The sequence below is a fragment of the Kogia breviceps genome, chromosome 10 (assembly GCF_026419965.1).
Source record: "Kogia breviceps isolate mKogBre1 chromosome 10, mKogBre1 haplotype 1, whole genome shotgun sequence".
NCBI lineage: Eukaryota > Metazoa > Chordata > Mammalia > Artiodactyla > Physeteridae > Kogia > Kogia breviceps.
Genome location: NC_081319.1, coordinates 31,312,705 through 31,330,252, shown reverse-complemented (window position 1 = coordinate 31,330,252; position 17,548 = coordinate 31,312,705). Strand labels below are relative to the sequence as shown.

Genomic DNA, 17,548 nt, shown 5'->3' with positions numbered 1-17,548 from the left:
AAATTCAGATTTAACTGAGCATCCTGTGTGTTTTCATTTGCTAACCCTGGCAATCCTAGTTCCTGATGAATATACAGGAGTTAGCTGAGTAAATAGAGGGACAGGAGGAAAGGACATCCTGTGGAGGCAACAGCATGTGCAAAGACCTGGTGGTGACCATGCTTCACTTAAGGAACTGAACATTGTCCAGTGGCTGCAGCATGGAATCTGAGGGGAAAGGGAGGGGGCAGAGAGAAGGCACTGAACTGTCACCTGGTTGTTGAGGATGTGCTAGGTGCCAGGCACGTTGTGAAGATCTAGGGTGCTGTTGTGAGCCAGACAGACACAGCTTCTGCTCTCAGGGAGCCCATGGTTCAGCTGAGAAGCAGTGAGGGAGGAGGGAAGGACAGGCACTGTGGAAGTTATAGCTGGGGGACATCAGCGTAGCTGGGAGGTCAGGCAAGGTCAGAAGGGCCTCTCTGAGGAGATGACAACATGCTGAAGGACGAGGAGACAGGCTTGCCCCGGGCTGGGGGAAGCGTGTTTTAGGCTAAGGGAACAGCATAATGGAGGCCCTGAAGTGAAAAAATGTGCAGCGGGTCCCAGATGCCAAAATGTGGCAGAGGGGGGCTGGGGTCCTGAGAGAGAGAAGAGGTGCAGAGGAGGGGGCTGGACAAGTGGGCAGGGGCCGGATCCTGAAGGCAGTGGGAACCACTGAAGGAGTTTAAAGCAGGCAGGGTGACAGCCAGCTTTGTGTTCTTTAAGGTGACTCACGGTGGAGAGAAGAGGATGGATGGGTAGTGTGGCGGCAGAGAGAATGAGGGAGGCCATGAGGGGGCTACTGCAGATGCCCAGGATGGACAATTTGGTGGCTTGGCCCGGCGCGATGGTGGTGGAGATGGAGAGAGAGGGAAGGAGAGATGGATCCAGGCTGCACTGAGGAGGAAGACTTGGCAGGGCTGGGTGATCTGGCACCGGGATGTGAGGGGGTGGGAGTAGCAAGCATGACTCAAAGCTTCTGGTGTGGACAGATGGGAGGATGGTGGCACCACTTGCTGAGCTGAGCTGGGGACTTGGGAAGCTTGGGGGTGGGGAGGCGAGAGGGTTCAGGTTTGCACATGTTGAAGGTGAGGAAGCTGGTGGTGGAACACGGAGGACAGACTGTGAACGAGGAGAAACCCAAGGGGAGACAAGCAGAGCTGTGTTCAAATCTCTCTTCTCAGACTTGGCTGTGTGGCCTTGATCACCGACTTCACCTCTCCTTGCCTTCGTTTTCTCACCTGTGTTCATGGGATGATGTGAGTCGTCTTCATAGCTGTGAGGGTGTGGTGGGAAGCCTCCAAGATCACCCCTAATGACCCCGCCTCCTGGTTTTCAGATCCTTCTGCGGTACCCTCCCACACTGCAATAGGGTTGGTCTGTGAGATCAAGAGACTATGGGTATGTCACTTTCAAGGCTGGGTTATAAAAGACATTGTGGCTTCTCTCTTAGATTGCTTGCTTTTTTTTTTTTTTTTTTTTTTTTTTTTTGCGGTATGCGGGCCTCACTGTTGTGGCCTCTCCCGTTCCGTTGCAGAGCACAGGCTCTGGACGCACAGGCTCAGCGGCCATGGCTCTCGGGCCCAGCCGCTCCGCGGCACGTGGGATCTTCCCAGACCGGGGCATGAACCCATGTCCCCTGCATCGGCAGGCGGACTCTCAACCACTGTGCCACCAGGGAAGCCCAGATTGCTTGCTTTGGGGGACGCCAGCTGCCAGGCTGTCAGGAGAGGCTCATGTGAAGAGGAGCTACTGCATTCTGAGAAGAACTACATGAGTGAGCTTGAAGCAAATGTTCCTGCCCCGGCCAAGCCTTCAGCTGACTGCAGCCCCAGCTGACATCTAGACTGCAAGATCCGCTACCTACCTAACCTGCTTCCAGAGTCTTGACCTTCAGAAACTGAGATAACAGACGTTTGTTGGTGTACTTCCCTGGTGGCGCAGTGGTTAAGAATCTGCCTGCCAATGCAGAGGACACAGGTTCGATCCCTGGTCTGGGAAGAGCACACATGTCATGGAACAATTAAGCCCGTGTGCCACAACTACTGAGCCCGCGTGCCACAACTACTGAAGCCTGTGCGCCTAGAGCCCATGCTCCACAACAAGAGAAGCCACCACAGTGAGAAGCCCGAGCACCTTAACGAAGAGTAGCCTCTGCTCGCCACAACTAGAGAAAACCCGTGCGCAGCCAAAAAAAAAAAAAACAAGAACAAAAACCAAAAAACAGAAACGTTTGTTGGGAATTCCCTGGTGGTCCAGTGGTTAGGACTTGGCACTTCCACTGCCTGGGACTGGGTTCATTCCCTTGTTGGGGAACTAAGATCCCGCAAGCTGCGTGGTGCAGCCAAAAAAGAAAGAAAGGTTTGTTGTTTTAAGCCCCTAAATTTTGGGACAACTTAAGATGCAGCAATAGAGGATTGATCCAGAGGATAAAAGCACTTAGCATAATGCCTGGCACATAGTAGGGGCTTTAGGAAATGCAGCATCTGTAGGTCTGGAGTTATGGATTTGGGGATCTTTGGGCTTAGAGACAAGAATGGAATCCACAGAGGTGGCTGAGCCAGTCCACAGGGAGGAGTAGATGGAGAAGAGAGTATGGCCTTGGCCAGAAACCTGGGCTTAAGGAGTGGGTAAAACAAGAGGAGGAGCATCTCCATGAGTCTGAGAGGAAGGAGGAAAATTATAACAGGGCTCGGGGAAGAGGTTGTCCCTAGGAGAGTGTGGTCAGTGACATCACTGCAGGGAGGCCTGAGAGGAGATCTGAGGAGTGTCTTTTGGATTAAGCGACAAGGAGTTTTCTGGTGGCCCTACAAGAGCTATACAGGTGGAGTAGTGGGCCCTAAGGTCAGATTGAAAGCTGTGGGTCAGTGTATAAGGGTGAACACTTTCCACCCCCAAGCCCCAAACCAAGATGGATTACAGGAGAATCCTATAGAAAATCCAAACCACAGAAAAACCCAATCTTATAGAAGCTGCTCTAGTGAGTAGACACTGATTCCTTAATTAATTAATTAATTAGGCTGCCTTGGGTCTTAGCTGCAGCACGCAGGATCTTTGTTGCAGTATGCGGATCTTTCATTGCAGCACGCAGGCTCTAGAGTGCTTGGGCTCAGTAGTTGCGGTGCATGGGCTTAGCTGCCCTGCGGCATGTGGGATCTTAGTTCCCCAACCAGGGATTGAACCCCACGTCCCCTGCATTGGAAGGCGGATTCTTAACCACTGGATCACCAGGGAAATCCCCCCTTAACTTATTTTATGAGGCTCATGTAACTTTGATAGCAAAATCAGACAAAGAGAGAATAAGATAGGAAAATAGTAGGCATATCTCATTCATAGATGTGGACACAAAAACTCTAAATTATTAGCAAATGAAATCCAGCACTATATTGGAAAAAAAAAGCACATCATCAAGGAATGCATGGATAGTTTAATATAGTAAAATCCATGGTTGTAATTAATTACATTAGGGGGGAAAATCTCACATTTGATAAAATTCAACACCTATTCATAATAAAGCAGAATGGTACATCCTTACTTTGATACAGGGTATCTACCAAAAATCTACAACAAACACCATATTTAATGGTGCCATATTAGAAGCAGTCAAGAACAAGATAGAAATGTCACTATCATCATTGTTACTCAGCATTGTGCTGGAGATTTTAGTCAGTGCAGTAAAATAAGGAAAAGGAAATAAAGACTGGACAGGAAGATACCAAATGTTATTACTTACAGACTCTATAACTACTTACATAGAAAATTCAAGAAAGCCTGTAAACTTCCTAGAACTAAATTAGAACTAAAAAAGAGTTTGCTGGATACAAGATTATTATATAATACTAACTACATTTCAATAACCATCAATAGGTTATAAAATACAAATTTGAAAATATAATTTACAATAGTATTAAAAATTTTGAGATGTGTAGGAATTGTTCTGAGAAAACTACTGACAAAATTAATTCCTCTCAGTTTTTAGTTGAGGAAGTAGAAGCCCCGAGAGGAGAAATGACTCCTCCAAGGACACCAGTAAGCCAGGAGCAATTTTGGAGTTTCAATGGCACCAAATCCTGGAGATCTGTGTTGGGTAATTTCAGCATTACATTTCTTTTGTAAAAAATTAAAGTCGTATTTTCTGATTATAAATTCAGCATCTGTGCATTCTAGAAAATATAGAAAATTCAGAAGAACATTTGGAAGTAGTTAAGTCACTAATATTCCCATCCTACTGCCTAGAACTAGGATCAATGATTTTGTGTATTTCCTTAAAAATTTTTGCCTGTGTATATTTACATTTTAAAAAATAAAATTAGGATTATACCATTTTGTGCACTGCTTTTTTTTGTGTGTGTGGTACGCGGGCCTCTCACTGTTGTGGCCTCTCCCGTTGCGGAGCACAGGCTCCAGACGCGCAGGGTCAGCGGCCATGGCTCACGGGCCCAGCTGCTCCACGGCATGTGGGATCCTCCTGGACCGGGGTACGAACCCGCGTCCCCTGCATCGGCAAGCGGACTCTCAACCACTGTGCCATCAGGCAAGCCCTGCACTGCTTATTTTCACACACATTTCCCTGTCTCCTCACCTAGTCTTTTTGAAGATGATAATGTAGCGCTCAGTTATGTTGATGAAGCATATGTCATTTATTTAACCTATTGAGTTTTCAGAGAAAAACCAAGTATCAGATATGACTGTGATGATCCTGCACATAAAAGTTAAACCCCAGAGGCAGCTCACGCAATCGCAGCCATGAAGCGCAAGTGAGTTTCCAAGGCAAGTGGTTATCCTGCTGAAGGGGAAATTGCAAAAACCAACATCACATACCTGGTCCCACCTGGAAAGGGATGGAGTTCTGGTTAGCAGGAAGTGAATGGGATTTGGAAAGACGCTATGCTTGGAGACCAATTAGCTCCGAGACTTTAGGTAATTCCCCACTCTTTGCAGCCTTGGCTTCCTTCGCGGCGGTAGCGGCGCCAGCTTCATCTAGGGCCGGCTCCTTCAGGCCTCAGAGCCTTTGCACTAGTCGTTTCCTCTGCTGAAGTTACTCTGCCCTGCTCCCCACCTGGCTGCCTTTCACTACTCCGCCGCCGACAAGGCTGGAGAGGTGACCTTACTACCTATCCCACAGAAGGCAAGGCCGGGAGGTGCTCTGGCCACAGTCCCAGAGTCCAGATCTTCCATAGCCACTGTATCTGAAGCAGAGGTCCCCTCCCCTTATTCTCCAACTGATTCATGTACCTCCCAACATTTATAACCATAACTTGTCATTATTTTGGCTACTGGCTGTTTCCTTGGGTTTTTTTCTGTTTTCTTCTCTCAGGACGCCCCTCCCTCTTGGTGGCCGCTTTACTCTCCAGTCCTGGAACATGGTAGTTCTCGGGGCCCTAAGAGAGTTCGTGAAATGACAAGAGAAACAACTGGGGGACCCTAGACCTGAGAACTTAGCGAAAGCTGCCGGGGTCTGGGCTGATCCCAATCTACAGGCAGAGGCGGGACGTCGGGCGGATTCTGGGCGGAGCGCGGGGGAATCTGGGCGGAGCCTCAGGGGCTTGATTGGGGCGTCGGGGCGGGGCTTCGGGGCTGCTGCGGAGCGGGTCTGACCTAGGCGCCCAGGCTACGCCTGATTGAGTTGCTCTGGCCGCTTGGCCCTCCGGCCACCATCCCACGCCGCCGTTAGGGGGCGTCTGCGCTCGTGGCGCCGCGTCTCGGCTGGGAAGGCGCCGCCCGCGCCGGGCGGCAGGAGCCGCAACTCCGGGCGCGGGCTCAGTCGTCCCCTCTGCCGCCGCCGCCACTGCCGCTGGGCGCGGGCTCACTCGTCCACGCGCTCTCGTTCTCCGGCCGCCGGCGTCTCCCGGCCCGGCCACCACTGCTGCCGCAGCGCAGTGAGTAGTAGGGGCGGGCCCACGGCTTGGGGGCCCGGCTCGGGAGGGCCGGGCACTAGCAGAAGCCCGCGCGGAGCGGCCCGGGGAGCGGGGTTGAGGGGAATCCGGGCGGCGGCGGGGCCGCACTGAAGTGACCGTGGGGAGCCCGGGCGGCGCGCTCCGGGGCTGGCACGAGCCCGCGGCGGGCTGGCTGCGGCCGGGGGCCGGCCTTGGGCGGAGGTTCCGGGCCCCGCCCGGGTTGGGGGGGCGGCGTGCGGGGGCGTGCGGGGACGTGCGGGTTCGGCGGACCCGGGTTCCAGGCTCGGGTGCGTGGCACCCTTCCGGCCCTGAGAGTCTCCCGTCCCACGCCGGGGCCGAATCGGGGCGGGGGACTCCGCCTGCGGGCAACAGCGAAGCCTGGCCCGGACGGGAGCACCTCGAGGTTTGCTCGAAAATGATTGTTTGGGGTGGTGCTTATTGGCCACCGTTTGCATTAATTTAAAGCCTACGGCAGGGCTTCTGAGCCCTGCCTTAGGGGATTTTCCGCCCCAAAGAGATTGACTGCAGCTGAGTTCTTTATGCTCAGATTTGTGTGTGTCAGGGCTTTTTTAATGCTGGATGTCAGAGGTGATAAATGGCCGTGGAAAGGGGGAGCCTCTGAAGCACCTGCCGGGCTGTCAGTGGTGGAGGCTGTGTCTGGGGGGTGGGACTCGAGAAATGAAACAGAGATCCTGTTTGGATATTCTGCTGAAGTTATCTTGTTTCTGCAAGTATACCAGTTCTAGAACAAGTTGATAATTCCAATTTTAGGGCTTTGTGATAGAAGAGGTTTGAGTGGTCAGGAGACCCGAGGTGACCTGGTTTGGCTAAGAATGTTTAGGGTAGCCTAAGTGTCCCTTCCTCTTTCCCCTTGGCATGTTCATTTTCTTGCTGTCATAAATGCCTAGGTACATGAATGATCCCTAGATAGGAAAGAAGGGAGGGGCCAGCATTTAGCACAGGACTGAGCCCAAGATTGAGATGTTTTCAAATGAACAGATGTGTAGCTAGGAAAAGGAAAATCTTTTTACCTGCACGGTTGGCAGGCTGAGAGAACTTGCCTTGAGAACTATCAGGCCATACTAATACTTCATTTTGTTTAACACCATAGATATTAGGGATAGATGCCATTTCTAAGGTTTGTGTGATTTGAATGTTCATAAATCATATTTTAAAGCATTACTGCATAAAGGAATTCTAGGGTTCTGTGACTCCCTCAATATGTCTTGGATTTTGATATTTGGAGTCTTTAAAATGGAATACACATATTTATTTGGATTTGGTTTTGCCTTGGAGATAATCCTGAGTCATGCTTTAGAGAAGTTCCTTCTGTGATGAAGAGCTCAGCTGTCTGGTGGTCTCTGTGGAAACCAGATGTGTCCCTTTACCTGTAGTTCTCTCTTCTGGAGCTCGGGAGAAAGGAGGATGGTGACGGGGAGACTGGAAGCAGATTAAGAGGCCTTCTCTTCCATGTATGCCCTGTCTCCATGCCTATGCTCTAAATTACTTGTGTTCACACTCAAGTTTCTCATTTTACCACAGAAATTTTATTTATGCTACTGCCACTAGTATTTTCACATTTGTTTGATACTTGTCAGTTTACCAGTGTTTTTTTAAAAATTTATTTATTTATTTATTTATTTTGGCTGCGTTGGGCCTTCCTTGCTGCGCGCGGGCTTTCTCTAGTCGCGGTGAGCGGCGTGTACTCTTCGTTGAGGTGCGCGGTCTTCTCACTGCGGTGGCTTCTCTTGTTGCGGAGCACAGGCTCTAGGCACACGGGCTTCAGTAGTTGTGGCACATGGGCTCAGTAGTTGCGGCTCACGGGCTCTAGAGCACAGGCTTAGTAGTTGTGGCACACGGGCTTAGTTCTCTGCGGCATGTGGGATCTTCCCGGACCAGGTCTCGAACCCGTGTGCCCTGCATTGGCAGGTGGATTCTTAACCACTGTGCCACCAGGGAAGTCCTACCAATGGTTTTTGATTCATGATCTCATTTTCTTTTCTGCAAGAAGCAGCTGGGCATAAAGAGTTATTTACTCAGAGTCTCATAATTAGTAATGGAGCCGACTTGGGATACAGATCCTCACTGGTGACCAGTTCTCTTTCTTCTGTGCTGGCCTGCCTGTGCCTTCAGAATTCTAGTCTGGATCTTTTAGCCTGTAGGCCAGTTGTTGCCTTTGTGTTGTGTCCAAGTGGTATCATTACTTTTGGGAAGGTGCTGTTATTCCGTTTTATTTTACAGAAACTGAGGGTAAGAGGAATTTTACGGTTTTGTGACTGTTTGTGGCAGCTCTTTAGTATTAAAGTCACTTTTCAACGTAGAGCGCCTTTCTCCTAGACCACAAAAGGATTAGTTTTCGGACAAAACAATCCATTTCTGCAGTGGTTATGGTTGGGATAACCTAACACCATAATCACATTCCCCTTGTGTGCCTGGCTACCTGTGCCGCCTTGTATGTGAATGTTAACCCAAAAGACTCCTTTAGATGTCGCTGAACTAGTTACTATAAAAAGTATTCACTTTCAAACTCCCACATTTCAAGAACAGAGAAATTCAGCACAAAGGTAATTCTGAGGGTAGGTATAGATGGAATTTATTGAGTCTTCTTTTCTGAATGCCAGACACAAAGATTTCAGTAGGAAGGCATTTTAAAAGGGCTACCTGGAAACTTTGGGAAGGCAGTAGTTATACATTTTTATTACTTATTCAAGTTTGGAGGTGTGTATTGCAGTGTATAGGTTATTATGTAGGAGCAGGACTTTCAGCCCGGAGAATTCTTAGTCTGTAGCAGAAATGATAAACCCAGAATATTTGTGTTAAATTGGTTCATCATAACCATGAAGTGAGTTCTGCAGTGGTGAGGAGAATGACTTTCAGGTGTTCTTATGCTACTCTTTAAGTCATTAACTTGTTGAATTGTGTATTTTTCACATTTGCTACTGTGGAAAATTCTTAGCGATTTCTTTTAAGACTTTTATAAATTCTTGAGCGTGTGTTTTCCTTAACGCAGTTATCTGCTAACATTACACTGTCAGAATTTGTACATTAGTCATAATTTTCAGTACTGCTTTACATTCTTTGGGAACGTTCAGCCGGTCGTTTCCACATGTATTTTATTTGCGCCAAAGGTCAGCTCTTTTCAGGTGAACTGATTTTACAGGGTCAGAAGCCTTTCTTTGAACTTTACAATTGTTTGTGTTTGGCAGCATTCACTGTTGTTTAAAATGATTGTTAGTAAGGAAAGTCACTTTAAAGGAAAATTTTTTTCATTGTTACCTTCATAATCTCCATTCCTGGACAATTTTCTGAAGTGTTGGATTTTTCTTTGTCTTCATCAAGTAAAACAGGCCCATTTCATGCCCATTTCAAGATCTTCTGCTGCCTGTCTTGTGGTCCTTTAATTTCTCATTAAGCCCTCCACTGGAGAGTGCCAGAGGGAGAGAAGATGAAAAGCAAATGAATCATTTTCTAATTGTTAGCAGCTCTGGAAGATGACTTAGAAATTGAAGCTATTCCGGAAATTCTTTTGCATTATGTTTTATTTCATTCATCTGCATTGTCTCTGAGACGGTCCCAATAGTCATCAATTCAGAGGTCGATTATCCAGCTCTTGGTTGACCCGGAATCCTTTGCTTTTTTTTGGTTTGTTTCTTCCTGTATCTGAGCATCTTCACAGAGGATGTTTACAAGTAAGGTGCAGAGATAAAATTTAAGCTAATCAATACTATTTTTTTCACCTTAGAGCTCTTTAGTGAACATTTTGATTTGGGGAGATAGTTTAGTAGTTGTTATTGGAAGTGACTAATAGTAACTTCATTTTATTTTGATGTATCTTAGCACAAATGAAGGGAGGCTTTTGGGTACTTTTTAAGAAACATGGGCTTATATAGACTCCCATAATTGCTTTCCTGAATTATTAAGTTTGAGGTTTTATTACATCTTTGTACTGGAACAGAACCTTGGCTTTTGCTGTGGAACAGGTTCAGGGGCATCATCTAATTTTGTGTGTGTGTGTGTGTGTGTGTGTGTGTGTGTATGTATGTATGTATGTGTGTGCTCAGAAAGTTATCTTGTTTTGATTTAGCAGTAAAAAAGAAAAAAAAAAGGATTAATAGTGGACAGTCCTTGCATAACAGCTATAACTTTGGTGATGTTTGTTTTTTTACTTGTCTTTGGTCTCCCATTTCTTACCATTCGGATATTCATGGAGTGGAGTTCTTTACTTCACTTAAGACAGAGGACAGGGCTTCCCTGGTGGCGCAGTGGTTAAGACTCCACCTGCCAATGCAGGGGACATGGGTTCGAGCTGTGGTCTGGGAAGATCCCACATGCTGCAGAACAGTTAAGCCCGTGCACCACAACTACTGAGCCTGAGCTCGAGAGCCCGCAAGCCACAACTACTGAGCCCATGTGCCTAGACCCCATGCTCCACAACAGGAGAAGCCACCGCAATGAGAAGGCTGTGCACCACAACGAAGAGTAGCCCCCATTTGCCGCAACTAGAGAGAAAGCCCATGCACAGCAATGAAAACCCAATGCAGACAAAAATAAAATAAATAAGTTAAAAAAAAAAAGAAAAGACAGAGAATAGCAGCCTTCAGTTACACTAGTGAGTAGGTTCTTGCTATTTTGCTTCAGGGGAATTTTTACACACCCATTATGATTGCTCACTTTGAGTTACTGTTAAATTTGTAAATAAATCCCTACTAGGTGGATAGGGTTAATAGATGGCTGTAGGGGTGTTTTAAGTTAATCCTTTCGATTTCTCATTTCTTGGATTCTGTTCTTTCAATTTCTATCCAAGGAGGGGTTTTATGGAAAGATCTGGACTAGGAGTCAGGAAACCCAAGCTCTTGTTCAGTTGTTCAGTTACTTTCTAGCTGTGGGGACTTGAGCAAGTCTCTTAATCTGCCGGTTCTCTCTTTTGCATCTCTAAAGGGGGATAGTTATTCACTCTGCTATTGTACCAGGAATGTTGGGGGGACACACCCCGCCTCCCCGCCCCCGCCCATTACTTAAATTGTTTCTTTATTCTAGAATCCCTTTTCAGGTTGTACTAATATGCCTGCAGAGTTCCACTGAGTAAGCTCTTCCTGGAAGTCCTCCATTTTCACATTGGGAATGGTTCTTGGTCTTCCTTCGCTCAGGTCTCTGCCAGTCCATCTATTATATAGTACTTTTCCTTTGTTTGTTTGTTTTCATTTTTTGCCGTGTTGGTCTTCGTTGCTGCACGTGCGCTTTCTCTAGTTGAGGCAAGCAGGGGCTACTCTTCATTGCGGTGCGCGGGCTTCTCATCGTGGTGGCTTCTCTTGTTGCGGAGCACAGGCTCTAGAGCACAGGCTCAGTAGTTGTGGCGCACGAACTTAGCTGCTCTGTGGCATGTGGGATCTTCCTGGACTAGGTCTTGAACCTGTGTACCCTGCATTGGCAGGCGGATTCTTAACCACTGCACCACCAGTGAAGCCCTTATATAGTACTTTTGAATTTTATTCTGTACTTCAGTTGCTGCTTGTTGCCTTTCTTCATAGATTGAAAGCTCCACGAGGGCAAGGACCATACCTTTCCTTGCTCTACCCTCCAGTAAATGTTGGTTGACTGAATTATTTTTGAGGCTGTCAGTAATGAATACTTCAGGTGATGGGAAAATGCCAAAGATGGGCATCTTACCAGAACTTTTGGATGACTGGCCTTTTAAATCGCTCAGTTGCTGATCTACTGATCTGTCTGTTGGATCAGTAACTGAATCAGGTGCTCGTAATACAAATTGGTAAAATGTGTTTCTTGGTTCTGTTACTTCAAATACTGTTTATGAAGCACGTCAGAGGAATGAAAGGTTGTCACGACAGCCCTGAATCCGACATTTGTTCCATTTCTCACCCTATAGCATGTGGAGACCTATCTATATCCAACTGCTGAGTATGGAGAATAAAAACTGACCCCACCTTGTCTGGTCCACAGTTTAGCTTGTTTGCTTTGAAGAGTTTGCAAGGTAGAGAAATAGATGCTTCAGGCTCTGATTTCAGCCCCTGCTGTGCTATGCAAATGTTCTCTACTTGCCTGAGTGACCTTTTGAGAAAGAGCCTTTGTGATCTTCTGTAGCCAAGGCCTGTTCTGGGAATTAGTGTGCCAGATTCCTCTAAAAGTGGGAAAAGTGAATCTGTGCAAAGACCACATTAAGAAAAAAACAAACAACCAACCATAACAGCGCTTCTCCTGGATAAATACTGATAACTCCATGTTTCTTACTGTCTACTGCCAAAGCTTTTGAAATTTGCTCTGGAGTTTGCTTTGCCGGGTGATTTGGGGAATGATGTGTGTGAGGGAGAACTGACTAAAGCAATTCAGTAGCTGGGAAACTGTTTAAGCGCTTTTGAATTGTAGATAAAAATAAATTCAAACTGGCATCATTAGTATCTGGGTGTTCATCGGTGTCTTCAGGCTGCCTCTCCATAAGTGCCAGCTGACTGACTCTCAGATTTGTAAGGTTCTTTTTGCCCGCAATTGTGCTTTAATGATTTGGCATTTAACTGTTCTTTATTTGTTTTGATTATTGTACAAAATGAAATGTATCGTTATTAAAAGTATAATTTATTTTTCTATTTTACAAAAGAGCTACCATTCTGACATATTTCTCTTGGAAAGAGATACCTGTGTCTTGGAGGTTTATGGTTTTTAATGCTTTTGCTAAGGCGTTTAGTTTATATAGCTGAAATGCTGATGAAAAAGTTCTCCCTTTCTCTCTTTCTCTTAACCTTTTTGATAAGGATCATCACAGGTTTGTACCAGGATAAGGTTTTAGAGGTAATCATAGTGTTCTCCTATAGGAATTCTAAAAATTGAATTATCAGAGAAGGTAGGTAGAGTTTGAATGACTGGTTTACTCACTAGGCTCTACCTTCTTCTCTAATTATAGGATAACTCTCTGTAAAGATTTGCCAGTCTCTTGGGGACCCATAGAAGGCCTTAGAGGAATCCTTTCCTCCCCAAATCTTTGCCTTGTAGCAGGTTTTAGTTGAGCAAAGATGAGTAGTTTTCTGGTGTTTGTCCCTCTCTGTTGGGTGAGAAAACTTTTCTATTCTGTTTTCATAGTTACATGCACTGTCACATGTCTTTTTCTCTTCCCCAAGTTTCCCTGGAACCTGGGCTCCCCGGGACGCAGCACTGGAGCAGATGGATAATGGAGACTGGGGCTGTATGGTGAGAGGCTTTCGCAGATGCATTTTGAAGGCTGGCAAATTATTTCTGTGTGTCTTTCCCTGCCTCTTATGTATTCTTAGGTATAATACATCTCATAAGAATGAAAATTATCAATGGTGCAAACTGCCCCCCAATTAGTTTAGATGTATTTTTTGGGTGTTTTAACTTTGTTTGGTGTTTTTAGGTAAGCAAGCTCAACATGGACTCTCTATGTAACTTTTTATAATCTTTTTTTTTTTTTTTTGGTCTTTAAAGTATGTTGCCCTTAAAACTCTTCCATCATAGAGTAGTGACTGTTAAATGTCTAGTAGGTAATGGGTAGAGAGGACATTTTCTTGTGGTTGGGAAGGTTTACAGTTGAGAAAGTGCCACTTCTCCCACTAGCACTTTTTTTCGCTTGTGCATGTGTCTTCCTATTTTTCTTTTCCTTTGGTAAGACATATTTTATTTGTATAGTACCTATCTTTATCTGTCTTATTTTATTTCTTAAATATGATCTTAAAAACCAAAGGTATGTATTATTTAGAGAAGCTTGCTTTTCAAAATTAAAGGCCAGATTGCAACATTAATGTTAAAAAAGTGAATATACTATAAGATTATGAAATTTGAAAGCTGCTATTAGCCTTTGGGTATATGAGATTGTGTTGACCAAACTGTGTATTTTAACTTAGTATCTATACTGTTATTTCCATGAAAAGGTAGGAAGATTAGGTCTACACAAATTTTTATTTTTAAAATAAATTTCATGATTTTTCCCCCTCCTTTTGAGGGGGAAAAGACAAAAGAAATATTGAAAGTAGATGTTTTATGTTACCAAATCATTTTTATTTTATGTTAAATTGAGTTAAGAAAAATGAAAGTTTTTTTTAAATCTGAAAAAAACTTAAATAAGTGTATTTTAGTTTGGCCTTTCTCCTCCCATAATATACTCTGACCTGAAAACTTCTCTCTAGATACTGGGCCTGAAATAAAGTGGCTTTGGAAGCCATGTCCTCCTTTTTTAGTGTAAGGCTTTGAAGAATTGGACGTATCCCTTTTCTCTATTGAAAGCAAATGTTAGATCCCTTCATCTGGGTGGGTTTCTCACTGAAAGTAAAGCTATATTTTGCATCAGTGGATTGCTAGATGTGTTGTAGCCTGAATCTTTTGCTTTGCTTGTTACCACTAAATTTCTTAATTTGTCAAAGTTAGGATTTAAAAAAATTTCAGATGACTGATCATTTTTTAAAAAATTTCAGATGACTGACCCAGTCACGTTAAATGTAGGTGGACACTTGTACACAACGTCTCTCACCACATTGACGCGTTACCCGGATTCCATGCTTGGAGCTATGTTTGGGGGGGACTTCCCCACAGCTCGAGACCCTCAAGGCAATTACTTCATTGATCGAGATGGACCTCTTTTCCGATATGTCCTCAACTTCTTGAGAACTTCAGAGTTGACCTTACCCCTGGATTTTAAGGAATTTGATCTGCTTCGGAAAGAAGCAGATTTTTATCAGATTGAGCCCTTGATTCAGTGTCTCAATGACCCCAAGCCTTTGTATCCTATGGATACTTTTGAAGAAGTTGTGGAGTTATCTAGTACTCGGAAGCTCTCTAAGTACTCCAATCCAGTAGCTGTCATCATAACCCAATTAACCATCACCACCAAGGTCCATTCCTTACTAGAAGGTATATCAAACTATTTTACAAAGTGGAATAAGCACATGATGGACACCAGAGATTGCCAGGTTTCCTTTACTTTTGGACCCTGTGATTATCACCAGGAAGTTTCTCTCCGAGTCCACCTGATGGAATACATTACAAAACAAGGTTTCACAATCCGAAACACCCGAGTGCATCACATGAGTGAGCGGGCCAACGAGAACACAGTGGAGCACAACTGGACTTTCTGCAGGCTGGCCCGGAAGACAGATGACTGACCTCCAGCACTGGGAGAAGTTCCTGGAAATGGACTCTCCAGGAGATCGAAGAGGCTGATTTTTTTTTTTTTTTTTTTTTTAAATCACAGTGTGAGATTTTTTTTAAAAAATATTTGTATTTATTTGAAGGCACTGGGGACCAGAAGGAAGTTTTGTGCTTTAGCAGACTCCTCTATGTTTTGTTCTCTTCACCCTGAGTATGCATGTGCCTGTTCAGAGCCTCCAGATACCTTTTTTATAAAAAGAAGTCTGAAAATCACTATGGTATATAATCTACCCTTAACAGAGCTTTTTTTATTACAGTGCTAAAATGATTTCTGATTAAATAGTCCCTAACTCAACTAGAAGGCTAAAAATGCAGGAATGAAAGAATAAACAGAGTACTCATGATGCCTTTGGGAAAAATCAAAACATCATGTAGGGTGACCTAGTTTTCAAACCAATAAGCAGTATTATAATATTAAAGGAAAACTGTTCCAATCATTTGAAAGTACTTGTTAAGTACTGCTTTTTACAGTTATGACAACTGTTTCTTTCTATGCATATAAATCAAGCAACCAAATATCTGTAGCCATGGAAATGTCTGACTAGAAATATTTATATTGGCTTCTGAATGCAAAATGTCCCTGTGGTAGAAATCTTACTTCTTATGCCTGGTGCAGTATAATTCCCAAGTGTACTGTCTACCAGAAACATAAATAAATAAATAAATAAATGAAATATGAAAATTAGGTTTGTATTTATTGATTATTGTCAGTTAAAGGGGAAAAATCATATTCTTTGTCTAAAATATGCAATGTTTTATGTCCCAATAAATGTTGCCTATAGCACATTTGTATTTGATTCAGGAGGACTCAGTGGAACTTTAGGATGTGGTTTATAGAATTCTATGCTGTTGAAGCAGGGAATTGATGGAATTATTAGTTTTGTCTAAAAGAGTGCATATCTGGACAGTGAACGTACAGTTTGACAAATTTTTTTCAAATAGGACTTACTTTGAAGATTATGGATTTTTCTTCAGTAAGCCACCAGTTGTCATTGCTCTATGACCCTTATTGTAGCTTTGTATCGAGTACAGGGGCAAACTGACTCTTCAGCCATTTTATTCTCATATGTTATGGTGACCCACAAATGTTTTTTGTTATTAAGGTTAAATTTCTGAGGAGAAGAAAAGTTCAGTGAATGAAGGATCTAGAACAGTTGGAAATATTATGTACTTAAAAATTTTTTACTGTAGTCTTATTTTGCGTAGTTCATTTGATTCTATTTCTTGGAAGTTACCCACTGGAAGGATTATGTTAACTATAGTGAAACTTCCTAGTTTGCTGGAACACCTTTTAAAAGAAAAGTTCAGAAATTTCTTCCCTGTTGTCTAAGGGAGGAGTAGAGTCCTGAGGCTGTGTGCCCCGGGGAAGCTCACTCCTTTTCTCCTCTGAGAAGTTTCTGAAATTCTCTCTTTGAAAGGAGGATGAGAACATTTACTTACATCAATTTCTGCCCACGTCTCTCTGAAAACTTAAGATTTGACAAATGACCAATATCCAGAAACCTGTAACTACCCCATTTTTACCATCTTCAAACTAAAATCCCTTAATGTTGTTGGTAGGTGGCTGTGGTTTCAGTAAATGTACTAAGTATGAGGTTATCTTTTTAGAAAATTGTCTCCTCCTTCAAATTGATTAGTGGTTACCTAAAAAAGAAACAAGAAAAGGAACAGCCCAGCCAGTTACGTGTTGTTGAGTTAGCTGAGGTGAATGAAAGATGAAATTATTTGGGTTGAAAACAGGTATGGAAGTGGGAATAAATAGTTGTTCCAAGGTTTTAAGAGTTAAATATCTGTGATGTCTCTTCCTTGCCCAGATTACTGGAGATGTTTGCTTTTGGTAAATTTTGTCCAGATTACTGGAGATAAGTTTGCTTTTGGTAAATTTTCTCAGATTTATAAATTATTAACAATTAAATGATTATTTATATGAGTAAATTAGGAAAAGTAGCCCGCTGAGAATTTTTGCAATTTAATTTGTTTGATGGTATTTAATTTTGAGTGTTTTATATACTTGGGCAGTTGAAAATGTTGTGAAAAATGTAGGTTGGTTATATTTGGGTAATTTGAGACAATTATGTCTTTTATGAAACTTTAAATCATTTTTACTGTGGAAGAGTTGATTTTTTAAACATTTATGTTGTATTCCTAGGGCTCTATTTTTTTCCTTTTCATTTTTTAAATTGAAGTATAGTTGACGTACAATATTATATTGTTTCAGGTGTACAACATAGCGATTAGACATTTATATACATTATGAATTGATCACTATAAGTCTGGTAACTATCTGTCACCATACAAAGTTATCACACTATTATTGACTATACTCCCTATGCTGTACATTACATCCCGTGGCTTGCTTATTTTTTAACTGAAAGTTTGTACCTTTTATTCCCTTTCACCTACGTCCCATCCCCCCCTCCGCCAACCACTACTGTATCTATGAGTCTGTTTCTGTTTTGTTTTGT

The 17,548-nt window shown here is 43.7% G+C and overlaps 1 protein-coding gene across 9 annotated transcripts in view; it reads left to right on the top strand.

The window, feature by feature from the left end:
* The window catches only part of KCTD6 (potassium channel tetramerization domain containing 6), a 56,342-nt gene extending 40,574 nt beyond the window's left edge, over positions 1 to 15,768 (top strand). For 5 of the 9 annotated variants that reach the window (XM_067043792.1, XM_067043795.1, XM_067043790.1 and 2 more), the window contains 2 exons: positions 13,043 to 13,112; positions 14,351 to 15,768. In XM_067043792.1, the coding sequence (XP_066899893.1) occupies positions 13,086 to 13,112; positions 14,351 to 15,037 (714 nt within the window). In that variant the 5' untranslated portion in view covers positions 13,043 to 13,085 and the 3' untranslated portion in view covers positions 15,038 to 15,768. Of the gene's footprint in view, positions 1 to 5,591; positions 5,898 to 6,184; positions 6,319 to 7,682; positions 8,492 to 13,042; positions 13,113 to 14,350 lie in introns of those variants that run through there. The other 4 variants (XM_067043796.1, XM_059076254.2, XM_067043797.1 and 1 more) reach the window with 4 other exon arrangements.
* The last annotated feature ends 1,780 nt before the right edge of the window (positions 15,769 to 17,548 follow it).